Source organism: Balaenoptera acutorostrata, chromosome 1, assembly GCF_949987535.1.
Source record: "Balaenoptera acutorostrata chromosome 1, mBalAcu1.1, whole genome shotgun sequence".
NCBI classification, from domain to species: Eukaryota; Metazoa; Chordata; class Mammalia; order Artiodactyla; family Balaenopteridae; genus Balaenoptera; species Balaenoptera acutorostrata.
In genome coordinates, this window is record NC_080064.1 from 112,628,797 (window position 1) to 112,648,652 (window position 19,856).

General features: G+C 52.1%; 3 protein-coding genes across 5 annotated transcripts; 1 reads left to right on the forward strand and 2 right to left on the reverse strand.

Annotated features, from left to right (window-relative positions):
* Window positions 1-540: 540 nt before the first annotated feature.
* On the reverse strand, window positions 541-2,805 carry S100A14 (S100 calcium binding protein A14). Its single transcript, XM_007178562.3, has 4 exons — window positions 2,682-2,805; window positions 2,165-2,272; window positions 1,560-1,706; window positions 541-1,336 (listed from the first exon to the last, which is right to left on the reverse strand). Exons 2-4 carry the CDS (start codon window positions 2,192-2,194, stop codon window positions 1,199-1,201), a joined length of 315 nt encoding a protein of 104 aa, XP_007178624.1. The 5' UTR covers window positions 2,195-2,272; window positions 2,682-2,805; the 3' UTR covers window positions 541-1,198.
* A 2,256-nt stretch (window positions 2,806-5,061) lies between these two features.
* S100A13 (S100 calcium binding protein A13) lies at window positions 5,062-14,285 on the reverse strand. Of its 2 annotated transcripts, none has more exons than XM_007178559.3 (3): window positions 14,150-14,285; window positions 12,975-13,168; window positions 5,062-5,483 (listed from the first exon to the last, which is right to left on the reverse strand). In XM_007178559.3, exons 2-3 carry the CDS (start codon window positions 13,125-13,127, stop codon window positions 5,340-5,342), a joined length of 297 nt encoding a protein of 98 aa, XP_007178621.2. In that variant the 5' UTR covers window positions 13,128-13,168; window positions 14,150-14,285; the 3' UTR covers window positions 5,062-5,339. The 2 variants fall into 2 exon arrangements, with proteins under 2 accessions (XP_007178621.2, XP_028021338.1); XM_028165537.2 differs by lacking the exon at window positions 14,150-14,285 and adding an exon at window positions 13,330-13,650.
* On the forward strand, window positions 13,999-18,613 carry S100A1 (S100 calcium binding protein A1). Of its 2 annotated transcripts, XM_007178561.3 has the most exons (4): window positions 13,999-14,131; window positions 15,153-15,211; window positions 17,198-17,350; window positions 18,308-18,613. In XM_007178561.3, the coding sequence occupies exons 3-4, from the start codon at window positions 17,210-17,212 to the stop codon at window positions 18,449-18,451; spliced, it is 285 nt and encodes a 94-aa protein (XP_007178623.1). In that variant the 5' UTR covers window positions 13,999-14,131; window positions 15,153-15,211; window positions 17,198-17,209; the 3' UTR covers window positions 18,452-18,613. The 2 variants fall into 2 exon arrangements, with proteins under 2 accessions (XP_007178623.1, XP_057400937.1); XM_057544954.1 differs by lacking the exon at window positions 13,999-14,131 and having other exon boundaries at window positions 15,113-15,211.
* The last annotated feature ends 1,243 nt before the right edge of the window (window positions 18,614-19,856 follow it).

Sequence of the window (19,856 nt, forward strand, 5' to 3'; positions counted from 1 at the left end):
AAGTGACCCATCCCCCCACTCCAGTGACTTCCGCTCACTGGCTCTCACTCTGTGTCAGGCTCTCTGCTAAGTACTTTACATCATGTGTCCGATCCCCATTTTACAGATGAGGAAACTGATACTCTGAGAATATGCCCCAAGTTCCAAAGACAGTACGTGGCAGAGCTGGGATTCAAACCCAGGTTGGTCAGCCTGTTTCTCGGCCTCACATTTCCCCTGCTACCAGTCAGCCAGGCACACCTGGGTTCATATTCTTCTCCCCACATGTGCACACACGCCCTCCTGTCCTGTCAGAGGGCCGGGTCCCTGGCAAAGTACAGCCTGTCTCTCAGAGAGAACCAGGTCTCCCACATTTTAGGCCTTGTGCCATCCTCAACCCAAATCCACGGGGGAACGTGAGGCCCCTATTCACCTCCACTGCCGACCACTGCAGCCCCACAGGTACCGTGCCACCTAATGACTCTGCCATTCACCCCAACTCCTCCTCACCCACGGACCCTTGGGGTGGGGGTGGGGTTCAGTCAAGACAACGTCTTTCATTTTTTCCATCTTCTTTATTAATCAAATGATACAAAACAACCATCATTCTGTAAATGCCCAAGCACCCAGCTGGTCCTCTTACTCCCAAAAGTCACCCTCCTCAGCCTCTCCCCCACCCTGCTCTCTCTCTTCCCCTGCCCTAAGCCAGGGGGACAGAGTCCTGAGAGGAGGCTGGGGCAGAGCTGGGGGCAGGGAGGGACAGCACTGGACAGACAGTTTGGGTTGGGGAAGAGATTAGGAGGGGTAGGTTCGTAGAGACCCTTTTTAGTACCGAATATCCATTCCTACTTCCACCCCCTTCAAATCAGTTCCCATAGCTCAGCTCCTCTCTGCCCTTCCCCCACTACTAAATGACTTGGCCCTTACAGCATCCTCAACCCTCCAGCAGCCCTCCAATACATCCCTGGCCCCAACCACCCCCTGAGCCTCCCCCAGGTGGGGACCCCTGGACCCATTAGCTCCATGGAGCTCCCAGGAATGAAGTACACAGAGGCCCCAGGAAGGGCCATTATGAACCTGAACCTTGCAGAGGTGAGATGGGGGGGCTGGGGAATAGTGCGGGGGTGGTGGAGAGAGGAGTTTTATTTCCAGGCCCCCCAGGCTCTGGAGGCCCCCTTTCCCCAATATCCCCCCACCGCAGAATTCCAGGGGAAGGTTTTCAACTCCCCGGGACAGGGCTCTCCAGCTTCACACTCTTGGCTGCTTCTCCAATCAGCTCCCAGAAAGTCCCGAACTCCAGTTTAGAGTCGTTACAGCTGCCCAAGTTGGCAATTTTCTCTTCCAGCCCACAGTTGTTCTGAAAGGAGGGAAGACACCACAGCTCAGCCAGGCAGCACCTTCCAATCTTCCCACTCCACCCTGCCCAGGGGCAGAAAGCAGGTCCTGAGCCTACCTGGCACTGACAAGGGGAAGGGCTGGGGTTTGCCAGTACCAGGGGCCTTGGCAGTGTGGGTGGGGTCTTGGAGTACTTGCTTGGGAAGTCAGGGCACTGCCTGGGGCGGGGTCCACTCCCTCAGTACCGGCATGAGGTGGGGCAGCTGCTGGGTGACCAGGTGCCGAAGCTCGGAGGGGGTCAGCGTCTCCTTCCCACCCTCCACCGAATACTGGTGGAAGTTCTTGATCAGGGTCTCGATGGCCCTCTCCACGTCACTGAGTTCCTGGGCTTCCTGGGGGCAAGAGACATCACCCATGTTGCAGAGGCCCCACCCATCCTATGACACCCTGCTTCCCCAGGAGCTGGGCAGAGCCAACAGGGCAGAAGACAGCTGGCAGGCACAAGACAGCTGGCAGGCACGTGGGCCCTTGCCCACTCCAAAGTCCAGCATCCAGCCCCTTTGCCCCCACTGTCCTCTGCCCCGAGCCATGTGTTGGGCAAAGCTTCCTCCCCACCTCCCCCCAGCCTCCAGGCAGGGCAGGTCCCAGCATGAGACCCAGGCATCCTCTTCCAGGGAGGGCCCATCTGCATCACCCTGTGTGGGCACCAGAGAGGGTTCAGGTCTCACAGGCAGGGTCTGGAGTGCAGAGCAAGGCCAAGGTGAGGGGGCAGAAGTCAGTGAGGGACATAGACCCTCAGGGTGAAGGAGAGGAGAGTGGGAACAGAAAGGCCAGGAATGAATGGGCCCACCTCCACGTTGGCTGACCCACACTGTCCCATGGTGCTCAATGCACTTGGTCCTTTGTTGAGAGTTTTGTCGTCCTACAGCCGGCCCCAGAGGATCTGATGTCTCATGATCTGCTCAGAGGAGGGGGGAGGCTGAGCTAAGGAGAGAACTCAGCATTTCTTTCTCAACTATCCCCTTTGGCTCACCCCAGATATTCTGTGCCTCACCCAGGGGGTCAGAGCCAACTCCACACAAGCCCCATCCCTGCCCAGGCTCCCGAAGCTAAGGTCACAGCCCCCAGGCCAACCTATTTAGAGGGAATCCCTTGAGCCTCACCTTAGCCTCCTTCCTCCCACCGCTTCCAACTCCCCACCCCTGTTCCACACACACACACACACACACACACACACACACATACACACCAGGCTCCAGGGCCTGGTCCCCCAGACCCTCCCCTGGCAGACTAGGGTAGGATAGGTTAAGCATGTCCTCTGGACCGGGAACAGCCCATTTTGGGTGAAAAGCCCTGGGACTCCTTACCTGCTGGCAGCCGCTGAGACAGGACTGGAAGAGCCAGTGCACCTGAGCTCAGCTCTTATACCTGGGGGAAGGGAGGGGAGGCAGGGGGCTGGGCCTCCTCCCAAAGCCAGCCCTGCTCCTGCAGCCGCCTGGGCTGTGAGCCAGCCCCGCGGGGGCCCCACCTCCATTGGCCGCAGCTCCGAGAGCCCGCCCGCACCCCGGCCACGAGGAGGGAACCATGGAGAGCTGGGTCTGGGATGCCCCTGGCCCCAGACCAGCAGGCAGAGTCCAGGGAAGATAGGGAGGGGAGGCTGGTGGGGGGAGAGAGGGAGGACTTGGAAACAGTGGCATGGAGCCTGGGAGGAAAGGCCTGGAGGAAATGTAGGACAGGAAAGGGTTCTGAGGGGGCTCTGAGTCAGTCACCAGGAAAGGAGAAGCAGAGGCTGGTCAAGGCGGGTTTTGTGGCCTTGAAGGAATGAGGGACACGTGGGTTGAAGTACTTTAATGTGTCACACACACACATTCCTCCCCGCAAGGCCGATTTAGATAGTGACACTCAAGCCTGCCCAGCCTTGCCGAGTCCTAATGGCAGAAATTTGGGCCAGGAGGAAGGAGCCAGAGAAGGGCAGCCCGGTGAAGGGGGCAGACTGAGTGTTGTCCTGATGTCCTTTCAGCTCCCCGAAGCCAGCATGCATGTGTGGGAGGCCCAGATGGGTTATCTGTCAGCGAACAACCTCTCCAAACTGGTTGGGCTACCTGCTTCTCCCTCCCTCAGAATCCCATGCCTTCCCTAACCCAGAGACTCCACAGCAAACCGCCCTCCCCACCCCCACCCCCAATCCAGCACCCGGGATAACATCCCAGGGATCCTGGACTGTAGGTCTGGGGGGAACTCAGCCCAACCCCAGCGGCCTTCTCCACCTGATGAGGAGAAGGAAGGGAGAAGGCAGGGGAGTCTGTGTGGGTCAGGAAAGGATGGGGCAGTACTGAGAGCCAGAGTTCCTGGACTCCTTTCCTAAACTCTGAGATCAAAGCATACCTCCCAGTGCCCCTCTGCGGGTCTCCTTCTAGGGCTCCTATGTACTTTTGGCCTCCACTGGGGTGTCTGTAAGTGTCTCAATGAGGGGGCCCTTCCAAAGTAGCTTATTCTGAGAGTTCTTCTGAGGGGTCTCAATCTGGGGACCCTTCTGAGGCTATCTCGATTTCAGGGTTTCTCCAAGACTGTCTCAGCCTGAGGTCTCTAATGTCTCAATCTGGGGGTCCCTCTTAGAGTCTCTCACTGTGAGTGAGCCCCTCTGGAATGTCTCAAATGGACCCTCAGAGTCCCAGCCTGGCGGTCCCTCTGAGGTCTCTCAGTCCAGGGGCACTTAGATGGAAGGTCTCAATCTAGGACCTTTTCATGGTGTGTGATGGGGAGCTTGTCTCAGCCTAAATGTTCCTCTGGACTCATAGCTGCCTCAAATGATGGACACCTGACAGGAAGGCAGTGACAGTCCTTGGAAGGCAGTGCCTGCTGGGCTGCCCCACCCCTGCTCCCTCTGGTGGCAGACAGTTCAAACCACATGCCCCTCCAACCAAGAAGGATGGGGAGAGCAGCGCTTGGGTGCCCTAAAGTTCTGCTTCCTGCAGCGCGACCGCCACCCTCACCCCAGTCCTCGAACCAGAACCCTGTGTTCATCCCTCTGCTTCACCCCTGCTATGGTAGGAGGGAGGAGAGGAGGGTCCAGGGTTCCCAAGCACCCGTCCAGAGAGGATCCCGGTTCATTACAGAGGCTCTGGAATTTCAACCCAGTTCTACCTATTCTTGTCTTTGTGACTTAACCTCTCTAAAATCTGTTTCCTTATCTTTAATACAAGACTTAAAAATAGTACCTACCTCAACGGGCTGTGAGCATTAACTAAAATAATACAAGAAAATGTTCAGCCCTGTTCCTGGCACAGAGCAAGCCCTCAACACATGTTCACTGCTGTCATTACCATCCAATGACACAAACCCCAGGAATAAGAAAGTGGGAACCGGGCTTCCCTGGTGGCGCACTGGGTAAGAATCTGCCTGCCAATGCAAGGGACACGGGTTCGAGCCCTGCTCCGGGAAGATCCCACATGCCGCGGAGCAACTAAGCCCGTGCGCCACAACTACTGAGCCTATGCTCAAGAGCCCGCAAGCCACAACTACTGAGCCCACATGCCACAATTACTGAAGCCTGCGTGCCTAGAGCCCATGCTCCGCAACAAGAGAAGCCACCGCAATGAGAAGCCCACGCACTGCAACAAAGAGTAGCCCCCGCTCACCGCAACTGGAGAAAGCCCGTGCAGCAACGAAGACCCAACGCAGCCAAAAGTAAAAACAAACAAATAAATAAATAAATTTATTTAAAAAAAAAGAAAGTGGGAACCAAGATTCATCAACCATGTATTTATTGAGCACCTATCCTGTACAAGATCTGATGCTGCAGAGTATCTGAAGATGAATAACATTCCTGGTCCTCAAGGAGCTCATAATTTTTGGACCCAACCTCAGGTGGGGACAGAGCTTTCCCACCCCCTAGTCCCAAGAAAAGAAATCATCAGGGTGGGTGTGAGTAAGAAACATCTGTGTTTCAAGGAGAAAGTTTTATTTGTGGGGAGTGGGATACTGCCCAGCCCTGCCATGCCCACCCCCATCCCGGCCAGCCGGCTTTACTTCTTTCGGATCTCCAGGGCCTTCTCCTTCCTGATCTCCTTGGCCAGCTCCCCAATCAGTCTCCAGTACTCGTTGAACTTGAGCTCTGAGTCCTGATTCACATCCAAGCTCTTCATCTTCTCATCTAAGGAGCCCACATCCTGAGGAGACACCACAGGGAACAGTGGGGTTAGAAACGAGGATTTTGACACAGGGAGGGAAGAATTGCCTATCGCCACTCCCTTCCCTCAGAGAGCACTAGGATCTGCCCCAAACCTTCAGGACGAAGCTGCAGCCCCAACACAGGACTGCCCGGGTGCCCAACTCCAAGGGGAAGCAGAGGAGGGAAGTGGGGAGCCTGTTTATAGTGTTTGCTGTGGTCTAAATATACCCACCATGGCGGATTAGGAACCATAAACATGATGTCACTGAACGCAGAGAGAGGAAGAGATGCACACAATGGGCCTTCAACTGCGGGTATGGGTGGGCTCCAGCACACAGCTGTGCCAGCCCTGGGATAAGCCCAAAGACACTCAGGGAGCCCTTGTAGGCACTGACTCACTCTGACCACCCACAGAGCCTTCTCAGGCCACACTCCTCCATTACAGAAAGCTGGAGAAGTTCACAGCACTTGGCTGCCCATTTGCATAATCCTAATGCCTTCTCATTCTTCCAGTTGGGTCACTAGCCTGGTAGATCAGAGGAATGGCAAGGACACAAGGTATGTGGTTTCCTAGGGGGCCCTTGGCAAAGTCTCTCCCAGCAGAACTGTGAAATCTAAGGATATTCTAAGTTGGACCATCATGATCAAAGGATTTGTTGCCAGATAAGTAACCACAACCAGAAAGTTGACTGTTGAACAATGGATCCATGTCAAACCAGACAAGGGTGCCTCAGGCAGAGCTCATGCTAAACATTTGAATCAACATTTGGATGAAGGCAGAGAAGGCTTGCCAAATCTATAGATGGCACAAAGCTAATTTATAGAAGAGCTAAACAAGACTTTTTTTAAAGCTACAATCATGCTTATTTATAAAATACTATAAGTATTGCCAGTGGAAGGCAAAGATACCCAGTGTAACACACGGAGGGGGAAAACATACAATTAGTCAAGAGAAAGAAGTAAAAGGTAAAATTGTTGGGAAAGAAGACGCAAATTCACCTCTTATATTAGCAATTATATAATTGTATACCTAGAAAAAAACAAAAGAGTGATAAAGGTTAACATTTCAACAAGTGTAAGCACTTAATAGTGCTGACTGTTCTGAGCATATGCTGAACACCCTACATGATTTACATCATTTCATCTTCATAATCTGCTAGAATGAAAGGCTCCTGAGCACAGGGACCTTGTCCGTCTTGTTCACCACCATAATGCCAGTGCCTGGGAGAATGTCTGGCACATAGCAGAGGCTTGTTCACTACTATAACCCAAAGCCTAGGACAGTGTCAGAACAGAACGTAGTAGGCACTCAATAAATACTGACTGAATAAATGCAAGAACAATCCAACAAGGACAGTATTATTATGAGTCCATTTCACAGATGAGAAATGAAGGCTCAGAAAGATTAAACAACTAACCAGGGATGACAAGCTAGACCCTGCATTTGAACCTAGACTGTCGGACTCTGAGCTTATGCTCTTACCCACTAATCTGTATTTCTTCCCCCAAAAAACTATTAGAAATGATAAAGTATCAGGTAACAATATTAATACACAAAAACTAATACCAGTTCGAAAATATAATATGAAAGATCCCACTTAAAATAGTAAAAAATAAAATAAAGCACTCAGGAAAAAATGTAGGACTCTATTAAGCTTTTGTGAAGAAAACTGAACTGAAGGATATGAAAGAAAACAAGAATAAATAGAAAAACATACTTTTTTTACAGAGAAGGATTCAATAGTGCAAAGATGTCAATTTTCCCTAAAATAACATTTTTATATAATCCCAATTAAAATATTTACAGGATTATTTTTAATATGATTAAATGTTACTAAAATTCTTCTTGAAAAATCAACATGTGGGATCTACTGGTAAAATTCTGAAAAAAAAACAATAATGAGGGAGAACCAACCCTACAGGCTATCAAAGCATATTTTAAAACCACAGTAATTAAATGAGAATGTTTCTAAATAAGTAATAAACAGATCAATGAAACGGAATAAAGAGCCCCAAAATATACATGTGAATTGAAAAAATAATAAGTGGGGTACTTAACATCAGTAAGAAAATTTTAATAATAAAATAAAGTCTGGGAGTTTTTTAATAAGTTAAACTGGGGAAGACCTTTCTAAACATGGCATAAAACACAGAAGCCATTCAGGAAAAGTTTGACAGATTTGACTACATAAAAATTTTTTATATTCTGTATGGCAAAAACGACCAAAAACAAACTCGAAGGACAAAGGGCAAATTAGGGGGAAATGTTTGCAATGCACATAATAGACAAAGGCTATTTTCTTTATTTATAAAGAGCTATAATAAATCAATATGGAAAGAAAAACTCTTTGATAAAAGAAACAAGCAGTTCACAGAAAAGGCAATATATATGCCTATCAAAAATATTTTTTGAAGTTCTATTTCACTCAGAATTAAAGAAGTGTAAATCAGAACAAGACACCATTTCCACATATTAGATTGGCAAAATTTAAAAGCTCAGTAAGGGCTTCCCTGGTGGTGCAGTGGTTAAGAATCCTCCTGCCAATGCAGGGGGCGTGGGTTCGAGCCCTGGTCAGGGAAGATTCCACATGCCACGTGCGCCACAACTACTGAGCCTGCGCTCTACAGCCCACGAGCCACAACTACTGACCCCATGTGCCACAACTACTGAAGCCCGCGTGCCTAGAGCCCGTGCTCCAACAAGAGAAGCCACCACAATGAGAAGCCCGCGCACCACAATGAAGAGTAGCCCCTGCTCGCCACAACTAGAGAAAGCCTGCACCCAGCAAGAAGACCCAATGCAGCCAAAAATAAAATAAATAAAATAAATAAATAAATTTATAAAAATAAAATTTAAAAAAAGCTCAGTAAGAGCCATTTTGGGCAAGGATGTGGGAAACAGGCAATCACATGCACTGCTGGTGGCCATGAAAACAAGTACAAACTTGTCGAGAGGCAAATTAATAATATCCATAAAAATTAAGAACAAACCTTTTTTTTTTTTAATATTTTTAGATTTATTTATTGATCTATTGATTGATTGCTATGTTGGGTCTTCGTTTTCTGTGTGAGGGCTTCCTCTACTTGTGGCAAGCGGGGGCCACTCTTCATCACGGTGCGCGGGCCTCTCACTATCGCGGCCTCTCTTGTTGCAGAGCACAGGCTCCAGACGCGCAGGCTCAGTAATTGTGGCTCACGGGCCTAGTTGCTCCGCGGCATGTGGGATCCTCCCAGGCCAGGGCTCGAACCCGCGTCCCCTGCACTGGCAGGCAGACTCCCAACCACTGCGCCACCAGGGAAGCCCAAGAACAAACCTTTTGACCTAATATTTATACTGCCAGACATTAACTCTGTAAATATTTTCCCTTGAATATGTAAAGATATATCGATATAAACAACATTTGCAAAAGGGAAAAGTGAACACAAGAGAAATGTTCATCAATAGAGGACTGGCTGCATAAATTTGTGTTAAGCTACATATTAGAATACAGTACACCATTTTTTAACTGGGAAAACAGCCTATATGCATTGTTACATTTTTAAAAATCTATTTGTAGAACCGTAAGTAAGATGCATTTATTCATTCACTCACTCAACAATTTTTACTTCTTTTTTTTTTTTTTTTTTTTTTTTTTGGCTGTGTTGGGTCTTCGTTTCTGTGCGAGGGCTTTCTCTAGTTGTGGCAAGCGGGGGCCACTCTTCATCGCGATGCGCGGGCCTCTCACTATCGCGGCCTCTCTTGTTGCGGAGCACAGGCTCCAGACACGCAGGCTCAGTAGTTGTGGCTCAACGGGTCTAGTCGCTCCGCGGCATGCGGGATCTTCCCAGACCAGGGCTCGAACCCGTGTCCCCTGCATTGGCAGGCAGATTCTCAACCACTGTGCCACCAGGGAAGCCCATTTACTTCTTTTAAACTTTTTTACTATCTCACTTATTCCCTCAGTATTTTATTGAGCACCTAACTAGGAGTCAGACACTAAGTGCTGGAGATAAAACAGTGAGCAGATTCCTTTCCTTCATGGAATAAGAATGTTTCCTACATGGAAAGGAAGGAAATTATATGTTACTTCTTGGTAACATAAAATTGTATAATGGAGGCTAAGTTGTGAAGGAAGTGTTCTGAAAGAAAATAGCCCAGGGTAAAGGAACAGAGCACAAGGAGGTAATCTATGTACTCACTGGTGAAGGAAGGTCATGCTGAGGATTTGCCATCTGAGCAGAAATCTGTCAAACGAGGAATAAGCCTAGCAGATACCTGGGGGATGAGCATTCTGAACCAGGAGAGGAAAAGTAGAGACAGCATAAAGTGGAGAGTATAAGTAACTCTCACAGCTTTTGAGGAGTTTTACTACAAAGGGGAACAGAGATGTAAGGCACAGCTGGAGGGAATTATAGGGTCAAGGGAGGTTTTCTTTTATTTTAAGACGGGAGACAGTACAGCATATTTGTAAACTGATCAGAACAATCTAGTAGAGAGGGAAATTTTGATGATGCAAGAGATTAGAGGAAGAATTGAGGGCTTTCCTGCTGGCTCAGTGGTTAAGAATCCGCCTGACAATGCAGGGGACACGGGTTTGAGCCCTGGGCTGGGAAGATCCCACATGCCGTGGAGCAACTAAGCCCGTGTGCCACAACTACTGAGCCTGCGCTCTAGAGCCGCGAGCCACAACTACTGAGCCTGCATGCCACAGCTACCGAAGCCCACGTGCCACAACTACTGAAGCCCACGCACCTAGAGCCCGTGCTCCACAACAAGAGAAGTCACCGCAATGAGATGCCTGCACACCGCAACGAGGAGTAGCCCCCGCTCTGCGCAACTAGAGAAAGCCCGTGCGCAGCAACGAGGACCCAATGCAGCCAAAATAAATTTAATTAATTAATTAATTAATTTTTAAAAAAGGAGGGGCTTCCCTGGTGGCGCAGTGGTTGAGAATCTGCCTGCCAATGCAGGGGACACGGGTTCGAGCCCTGGTCTGGGAAGATCCCACATGCCGTGGAGCAACTAAGCCCGTGCGCCACAACTACTGAGCCTGTGCGTCTGGAGCCTGTGCTCCGCAAAAAGAGAGGCCACGACAGTGAGAGGCCCACGCACCACGATGAAGAGTGGCCCCCACTTCCCGCAACTAGAGAAAGCCCTCGCACAGAAACAAAGACCCAACACAGCCAAAAATAAATAAATAAATTTTTTTAAAAAAGATTAAAAAATAAAAATTAAAAAAAGGAGGAAGAATTGAAAGAGTAACGTCTTTAAGTAGGTGAGAAGGGATGGGATTTAGTGCACCAATGGAGCGGCTGGCCTTAGCAGCAGAGACAGATCATTCATATTAACAGGAAGGAAGGCAGGAAATGTGCTGATCGGTTGGTAGTTTTGGGGGAGGAAGCATATAGAAGTTTCCTGATGGCTTTTATTTTTCTCAGTGAGAAAACTTCTCAGTGAGAGGGAGACTATGAAAAGAGGTACTGGAGTTTAAGGAGAAAGGAAAAGTTGTGAAATAATCATCTGAAAGAGCTGGTAAATGAATTAACTAGGGAAATGTCGAAGAATTGCCAGGCATTGCTAAGGGTCCTACTGGGGGCTGTGGTTATAGATTTAAAGTGAGACAAGTCAACAACATGGCAGTGCATTTTTCTCTAGCCAGATTCAGCTGTACAAGCGCAGACACAGAACGGTGGGTTTCACCAACAAGCTAATGAAGCTGAAATGTTGGATTTAACCTGGGCTGGGATTTTGCCAAATAACTAGGACAGAGAGAAAGAGAATCAAGGGAGTTGAGCGAGTGATTACAGTGGTGAGCCTTAGAACCCAGCTGAGTAAGAAGGGAAATGAGGGCTCGAGGGATGGTGATGGAAGATGAAAAAGTGATAGGGTCAAGAGACTGAAGTTCCCAGCAGAGTCAGGAAGTCGTGGAGTGGAGGAACTAGATAGAGGAACAGAACTGGAATGACAGGAGGTGGTAGACAGAGAAAGAGAGGCCTGAAATTGAGATTATGGAGATGGTGCATTGGCAATGACAAGATCTAAAGAATGGACAGGGCAGCAGAGTGGAGGGGCAGGGATGCTGAGATGCAGGAAGACAGAACCTTTGCAAGTAAGGAGTTGAAGAAATTGAAAGGCCCAGGGACTTCCATGGTGGTCCAGTGGTTACGATGCCGGGCTCCCAATGCAGTGGGCGTGGGTTCGATCCCTTGTCTGGGAACTAAGATCCCACATGCCGTGCAGCGCGGCCAAAAAAAAAGAAACTGAAAGGCCCAGGTGTTGAATAAGTTGTCTGTGTGGATATTGAAGATAATGACAGTGGCAGTGATGAGAAGAAAAACAGTAAGCCAGAAGCTGAAGAGCTATAAGGTGTGCAATTAGAAGGGTGGCACGTGGTACATATGAGCTTCCAAGGAGCTGGGTGTCTTAGGAAGGAGAAGAGGGAATTCCCTGGCCGTCCAGTGGTTAGGACTGTGTGCTCTCACTGCTGAGGGCCCGGGTTTTAACCCCTGGTCGGGGAACTAAAATCTCACAAGCTGCGCGGGTGCAGCCAAAAAAAAAAGAAGAAGAAGAAGAAACTAAGATCTGGAAGTTGCAATGAAAAGCAAACAGGTCACTATCTGCATGTCAAGGCCCAGAGGGAGTTGGATTTGGAAGAAAAACCAGTCATTATTTGACAAGGCTACAGGGAATGCTGTACTTTCAGGGCAGAGCCTGAAGTTTCCTGTGAGAAGAGGACGGGAAAAGTCTAAGGATGTAGGAGATATTGCAAATGATAGACTATGAATTTCAGAGACTAGTTTGTGTTTTTTTTTTCTAATCCCTGTTCACATGTGCCTTTGAATTTTCAGAAAGGATGTAAAAGAAACTGTTTACAGCCTGGGATGATGTGCCAACCCAGAGCGGATGAAATGTAAATCCCTACTCCACCCTGTGAATAAGAGAGAAAGAATGATCCTGTCAGTTGCATTATTGAGGGGATTCCCGGAGGGGGTGGGGAATAATCACAGACCACTTACAGGGACCTCCTATACTGAGATTCTATGACTCCATTAATTTGGCTGTGTTTTTATTTTTGACAAACCCTTTCCCATAGCTGGGCCTCGGTTTCTGTATACGTGAAGTGAGGAATTTGGACCGTGTTTTCTCTTGGCCTCCTTCTAGCTCTGATGGTCTATGAATCTCCTGGAAGCCAGCTCTGGGTCCAGTCCTGCGTTGGGGGAAATGAGACCAGAGAGGCACAGAGAGACACCACGAGAACACGACAGCATGATCTGATGGGAGCACAAAGCCCAGTACAACACTCGGCACTCACACAGACATAATATTACCTAACTATACACACAAACACACCAGGCAAGAACACCCAGAACCATTTACACGTGCAGTCACCACACCCTCCTCCACAGTACACCTGTGGTCACCTTATCATGCTCAGTAATAGCTCCTCGTATACACAGTGTCCCACAGCCACTGGCTCCCAAAACCTCACACCCAGAGACCCCCACCTACCTTGAGCAGGTGAGGCAACTGCTGAGTGACCAGTTCCTTAAACTCATTGATGCTGAGGCTACCCTTCCGGCCCTCCTGCCCTGCAAAGGTGAAGAAGGTGGTGACCACAGTCTCAATGGCCGCCTCCAGCTCAGTCAGTGGTTCGGCTGCCATTAGGACCCTGGGGCTGGAGCTGATGTCCTCACGGGGCTGACCTGCAGGAGGGGGAAGAGAAAGAGAGAGTCAGGACAGGCCAGAGTGCCCCTGCCCTGGCGCTGCCACCTCAAGCCTCTGCCTGGAGGAGGCCTCAAGGGGAAGTAGGGAAGGGACAGGGATGCAGGGATGGAGATTGGGGCAGGGGACCAGGCAATGGTACCTCAGTGTAGGTGGGGGAAGAAATGTTCAGTTCCAGAAACCCCTTCCTCTCTAGGTCTCACAGTCTGGGGGTCCTTTTGAAGTGGCCGTGTCTCAGGGACCCCTGTGTGGTGGTCCCTCAGTCTGGAGACCCCTCTGTCTGGGAGCAGGCTTTCAGTCTGGGGGTCGTTCTTTGGAGTCCTCTCAGTCTGGTGGCCCCTCTGTGGGGTTCAGTCCCAAGGGTCCTTTCTTGGAGCTTAACTGGCCTCAAAGGGTCATGGGGTTGTTTGTCTCCAAAGCTTGTTTGTGCAAGGACCTGGGTCTCCACCCGCCTGCATTGCACCCGCCCACACACACACACACACTGGCCGCTCTTCCCAGCAGAGAGGCCGGGGTCTGGCAAATGCCCAGCTGTGCTCAGGGTTGGCTCGGTCTGGGCAGACCCCGCCTCTCTGTCGTCCCGCTCACCCCTCCCCTCGGGGGCAGCTGGGCACACTGCGGAGCCCAGGACCCCATAGCCCTCCCCAACCCCGTCTCCCAGCGACAGGGTCCCGGATGGGGCTCCGCTGACTGCCCACGCCCACGAGGGGCTTGGTACTGGCACTCACAGCGCCCGGAGTGGAGGGGCGCCGGGGTGGGGGGAGGTACGGCTGGGGCAAGGGGGCATGCCCAGTCATCCTCCCTTTTCCCACCCACCCCCTGCCCTCTGCAAGGACTGCTGCTGGATTTCCCAAAGCCATTTCCTGAATCCCAGTCTGAGTCGGCTCCAGGGTAGGGACCTGGGAGCCCAGGGCGGAAAAAGGCTCCCCAGGCACGCTCCAGAGGTAAGGGTTGCAACTCACCGGGGCAAGGAGATGGGATGCAGCGAGCAGGAGCCCTAGGGCTGAGGTTTATAAGCGTCCCTGGAGGGAGGAAAGAGCCCCTCCCAAGCCCGGAGGTGTCAAGTTTCCGTCGTGCATTCTGAAGAGAGCGGAGCGCCGGGTCACGCCTCCCGCCCGGCCCTCCCCACCCCAAGCAATCAGGCCTGGAACGCTGCCCCCCCCCAACGCAGCCCACCGCAGCCTCCACTTGGTGAGGGGGAGGGCCCGCCTGGAGCTGCCTGGCCAGATCCCATTCAGCAGGCATCCTGGGGTCCCATCCCTCCCCACACGGGGAGGCTGCTGCCCCACTACACCCGCCCCCTCTGATCTGGAGTATGTATGTTGCGGGGTGGGGAGGCCACTGCAAATTCAAAGAATCAACTGAGGGAGCTCGGCACTGAGAGGTCCCATCTAAGAAACACCACAAGAGGGCCCCTCAGAATGGGATCCCACCAAGGACCCTGCAGCTCTAGACCCCTACAGAGGATCCAGACTGAGACCCCACAAACAGAGGGGGACCCAGGCCAAGCCCCCCATAGAGGAGACCCTGGATTGAAATCCCGCGGTGGGGTCTCAGGCTGAAACCCCTCGGGGAGACTCCCAAGACTCAATTATTCACTGAGAAGTTCCCTCGCTGAGCCCCTCAGCCAGGTGCGTGTACCTCTTCCTGGCCTAGCAGCATACCCAGTACCGTGGGAGGCAGGGGGAGCCGAGAAGGCCTCTGAGTGTTCCTTCTTCCCAGGACCTTTCCCACCTCCCTTTCTCCTGGGCCCTGCCTTTTGGGACCCAGCGTGGGGGGAGGCAGGGGAGGCTGGAGAAGAGGACACAGGACAGCCTGTTCCAGCCCGGGAGACAGAGGGCGCCTCTGTCCACTCCTGGCCCCTTGCCCCACTGGGTGTCTGTCTGTGAAGGGGTGGAGCCAGTGGGGGGTGTCGGCGGGGGGGGGGGGGGGGAAGGACGGCTGAAGACAGGTCTCCCCACACAGCTCCGGTAGCCACATTTGCAGCCTCGTCTGTCTGTCCAGAACCTGCTCCCAGGCTGACAGTGAGTATCCTGCCCCATCTGCCCTGGGTCCCTGCCCTGGCCAGCCTTGCAGAAAGGGGACTTCAGCAGGGCTCCAAAAGTCTGGGGAGGATGGCACTGTGGTGCCCTGAGGGTCTGGGAGGAGCTCGGGATTTGGGGGAGACAGTGGTTGGAAGGTGGTGAGGGGAGGCAAGTGAAGGACGGAGGGAGATCCGGGAGCTCAGTGAATAAGGAAGCCAGTGGGGAACGCAGCCACTGAGTTTCCAGGAGACCAGGCCCTCCTACCGCAGAGCTCTCATGTGCCCCCGCAAGGCTCCCTCCATCTCCCAGGTGCTGGGGAGGAGACCCAGCTCTCGCCTTGCTTCCAGCGGTGTAAGAATAAGAAAGCAGATGGACCAGCTCCTTCTGCCCACCCACCCCCCCGTCAGCCTTGGTCTCTCTGCCACCCCACCCAGCCTTGCCAAGAGCTCAGGTCCCAGGGAAGTTGGGGGGCGGGGGTGGCAGAGCATGAATCATGTGATACCAGGAAGGGGGCACGAGGGTACAGGGTACTATACCCACTCCCACTCTCCCTTCATGTGACCTCCCCTTTCTCCTCCTCCTCTTTCTTGGCCCAGTTTCTCCACTCCTCTTTCCTCTCATTCTTTCCCTTTGTTTTTCTGTCTGCCCCCTCCCTGCCAAGGTCCTCTCAGAATGGGCCCTACGCAAAATCACAGGCTGCTTGAGGTCTCCAGGCAACCTCTATGTGCCTCTCCTGGATGGCGCTGATAACTGAGCCACCAGCACCCGTCCCTCCGCCCCCCCAGCCGCCCCCCAGCTTATCCCCTCCATCAGCCCCAGCTTGGGTTCCATCTCCCCCGTGTCTCTGTGACAACCACTTCTCACGTCCGGAGTTCAGGTGACATTCACAAGGGCCCCATTGAAGAGCTAGGATGTCATCCGATCAGGGCCCATTGTCCAGCCCCTCAGGTCTGGGGAAGGATGGGGACACCTGATCTGAGACACCTGAGCTGCCCCCTGAGGCTGTGGAGGGGCCGACGTCCCAAGGCCAAGGGAAAGAGACCCCCTGGCTTGGCAGTCCCCTCTCCTCAACAGACCCCTCCATTTTTCCCCTCCTCTCTCCCAGCCCCTTGGATTCAGAGGACCTCATGCACTCAGCCTTTATCTCCCCTAACACATACCAGCCCCATTCTCCCTGCTGCCACTGTCCCCACATCACCCAAGTTGGGCCTGGGGGTGGGAGTGGCAGGGACAAGATCCCACAAGTGTCCTCTCCCCCTCCCTGGGAGCCCTGGCTCCAAGGAAAAGGCTCAGACATTCCTCTTTCCCTTTCCACCACCACACAGTAGAAGGGCTGAATCTGCAGAGAAGCAAGACGAACCAAACTAGAGGTAACGGAGGGAAGCCAAAGTGACATGTTCAGGAGAGAACAGTGTAGAAGGACCAAGAGAGGCCCCCAGTCTGCTGACAAGAAACTCAGAGGCAGTGAGACGCCCCATCCCCATGAACCTTGGGCCACCCACTCGGACTGCCACCCTACCCACCAGGCCGACCAAGGGCACCAGACTGACTCCTTGCTCGGGGTGGGCAGCAGAGTCAAGGCTATAGAGGGGAGCCCAGCCCACCATCCCCAACAGCAGATCTTGGCTGTGCTGGGCAGGCAAGTCCAGGGTAAAAATAGAGCCAGAGGAAGCCAGGCCGGGTCCTGTGACCACCCCTACCTACCTGCCCCACCCTCCTCAGTATCCAGGCAGCCAGGAGCACTGCAAAGTCCACTGCAGGCCTCTAGAGCCAGCCCAGCTCCAGCTGTTCTACCTCCATGCCCAAAGCCGTGACTCCCTCTGGCTGGGGTGTGGATTGAAGGGCGCAGAGAATGAGGCTAGACTTAGGTCTGGACAGTTGTGGTGGGGCTCCGATCTCATGGCTCTTTGAGCTGTGGGCCCCTACCCCAACTCCAGCTACCCCAGGCATGGTCCCCAGCTCACTTCCATGGTGGGACGTGGGTAGGTGAGCTGCGAGATGGGCTCTGAGCTGGAGACGGCAATGGAGACTCTCATCAATGTGTTCCACGCCCACTCGGGCAAGGAGGGGGACAAGTACAAGCTGAGCAAGAAGGAGCTAAAAGAGCTGCTGCAGACGGAGCTCTCCGGCTTCCTGGACGTGAGCACAGGGTGGGGGTACAGGGTGGAGTGGGCGAGGGGTGGGGGAACAGAGTGGGCACCTCCCTGCCATCTCCCCACCCCACCCCAGCTCAGCCCAACCATCTCCTTCCTCTCCCAGGCTCCCCTACTCCTCCGGGTTCAAGTCAAAATGCCCTGATTTACTGATCACCTGTTAAGGGCTAGGCCCTGTGTAGATGCATCAATAACAAAACACACAGTCTAGCAGGGAAGGACTGACACTTGAAAGTAAACCTTGAACACCAGGAAGCACCCGGGGCCTTAACAGAGGTGCCAGAAAGGATTATGGGAGAATATTAACCTGACTGAAGTGGACGGCTTCTCCAAAGAGGTGGCACTCAGGCCCCTGGAAGATTATTAGGGTAAATGAAGACATTTTAGGAGGAGGTACAGTATCTGAACAAGAGCATGTGAGAAAGAAGATGGAGTGTGCTCGGTAGTTTTGACTGGACTGAAGGATGCAGAAGAGAAGCCAGTAGAAAGTGTACCAGCTTTGAGATTTTATGAGACCTGGGTTCAAATTCTGGCACTGCCACTTAATAGCTGTGTGACTTTGGGCATGTTCCTTAACCACCGACTGTCAATTTGTTTCTTCTCTAGAATGGGACTAATGAAAGCTACTTCACACTATTTGCGCTAGAATTAAATGAGACAGTGCTTGTAAAGCTCCTAGTGTAGTGCTTCTCACATTGTAGGCACTCGACATATGGTAATTGTTTTTATTATTCTGCCTTGTTAAGGAGCTGATTCTGTAGGCAACAGGAAGCCACAAGTATTTTGTTAGTTTTGAGGAGGGCAGCAAGAGTCCCATAATTAGAAGTAGTTCTCCCTCTTGCTCATCTCTGCCTCCTTCTCCCCAATCAACCAGCCCCCATGCCCCCGACTCAGTGCTGTTCATTTCCCTGTACACCTACCTCTCCGTCTCCTCCCTCCACAGGCCCAAAAGGATGCGGATGCTGTGGACAAGGTGATGAAGGAGTTAGATGAGAATGGAGATGGAGAGGTGGACTTCCAGGAGTATGTGGTGCTGGTAGCTGCCCTCACAGTGGCCTGTAACAACTTCTTCTGGGAGAACAGTTGAGCAGACGGCCCCAGTGGGCAGCGCCCTTCGCCTCCACCCTACCATACCTGCCCCTTCACCCTGCTTCCCCCTCACCCCACTTTTCCCTACCCACCAACAAGGGCGCAAGAGTAGTGGGCCAGGCCTGCAACTCATCTTTCATTAAAGGCTCCTCTCTCACCAGCCGCCAGCTGCTGTCTGTCTCCTTTGGGGTATGGAAGTGGGTGGGGAAGTGAAGGCTGCTCACTCCCAACTTGCCTTATTTGGGGAGGGATCTTATTTTGAGAGAGGTCAAGGGGCCATTACATCTTCCTACTTAAGGAATGCTCAAGGCCCAGGAAGGTTGGGGTTCAATGTCCCAGCTGGAAGTGGAGGAGACATCAGCTTCTCAGATATAAAGCCAGAAGAATTTCCCTTCAACCTTCAAAGAATATGTACTGAAGACCTACCGTGTGCTAGACAACCTATGGGAACTGGGGACACAGCAGTGAGCAAAACAAACACGACCCTCAACATCACATAGGTAAAGTCCAGTAAGGATGCCAAAACATACACACATACATGCTAGGAAGGAAAATGAAAGGATCTGATGCACGTGATTGGGGTGGGGGGTGTTGAAGACGTGTTCATACACTCATTCTTCAAACATGCGAGCCTTTTATTGTGTGTCCAGCCATAATGAAAATCCCGCATAGGTCTACATCAAAATCCACATGGATGGCAGATGGCGAGAGAGGACACGGAAGGGGGAGCAGGGACGCAAAGGTCCCCCCCAAATAACTATTTAACAATGTTCAGGCCAAGTTGGGGAGGGAAGTGAAGAGGAAAATATGGACGGGTGGTGGTGAGTGGTGCAGGATCTAGTAGAGGTGTGCACCCAGCACTGGCCCCCAGGCCTTGGCTGGGGCGTTTGTAGCAATCTGCAACCCTCCGACCGGGGCCAAGGCAAATGATGAGGGGAGAGCCAGTGCAAATTACCTGGGCCCAGTGGTCCACAAGAGAGACCGAGGAGGGACTTCCCTGGTGGTGCAGTAGTTAAGAATCCGCCTGCCAATGCAGGGGACGCGGGTTCCATCCCTGGTCCAGGAAGATCCCACATGCTGCGGAGCAACTAAGCCTGTGTGCCACAACTACTGAGCCTGCGTGCCACAACTACTGAGCCTGCGTGCCACAACTACTGAAGCCCATATGCCTAGAGCCCGTGCTCTGCAACAAAAGAAGCCACTGCAGTGAGAAGCCCGCGCACCGCAAGGAAGAGTAGCCTCTGTTCGACACAGCTAGAGAAAGCCCACGCGCAGCAACAAAGACCCAACGCAGCCAAAAATAAATAATAAAAGTAATTAATTTTAAAAAAAAGAGAGAGAGAGAGAGACGGAGGAACATCCGCATAAAGAATTGTAGTCCGTCTGCCTTAGCTTGAGGGGTG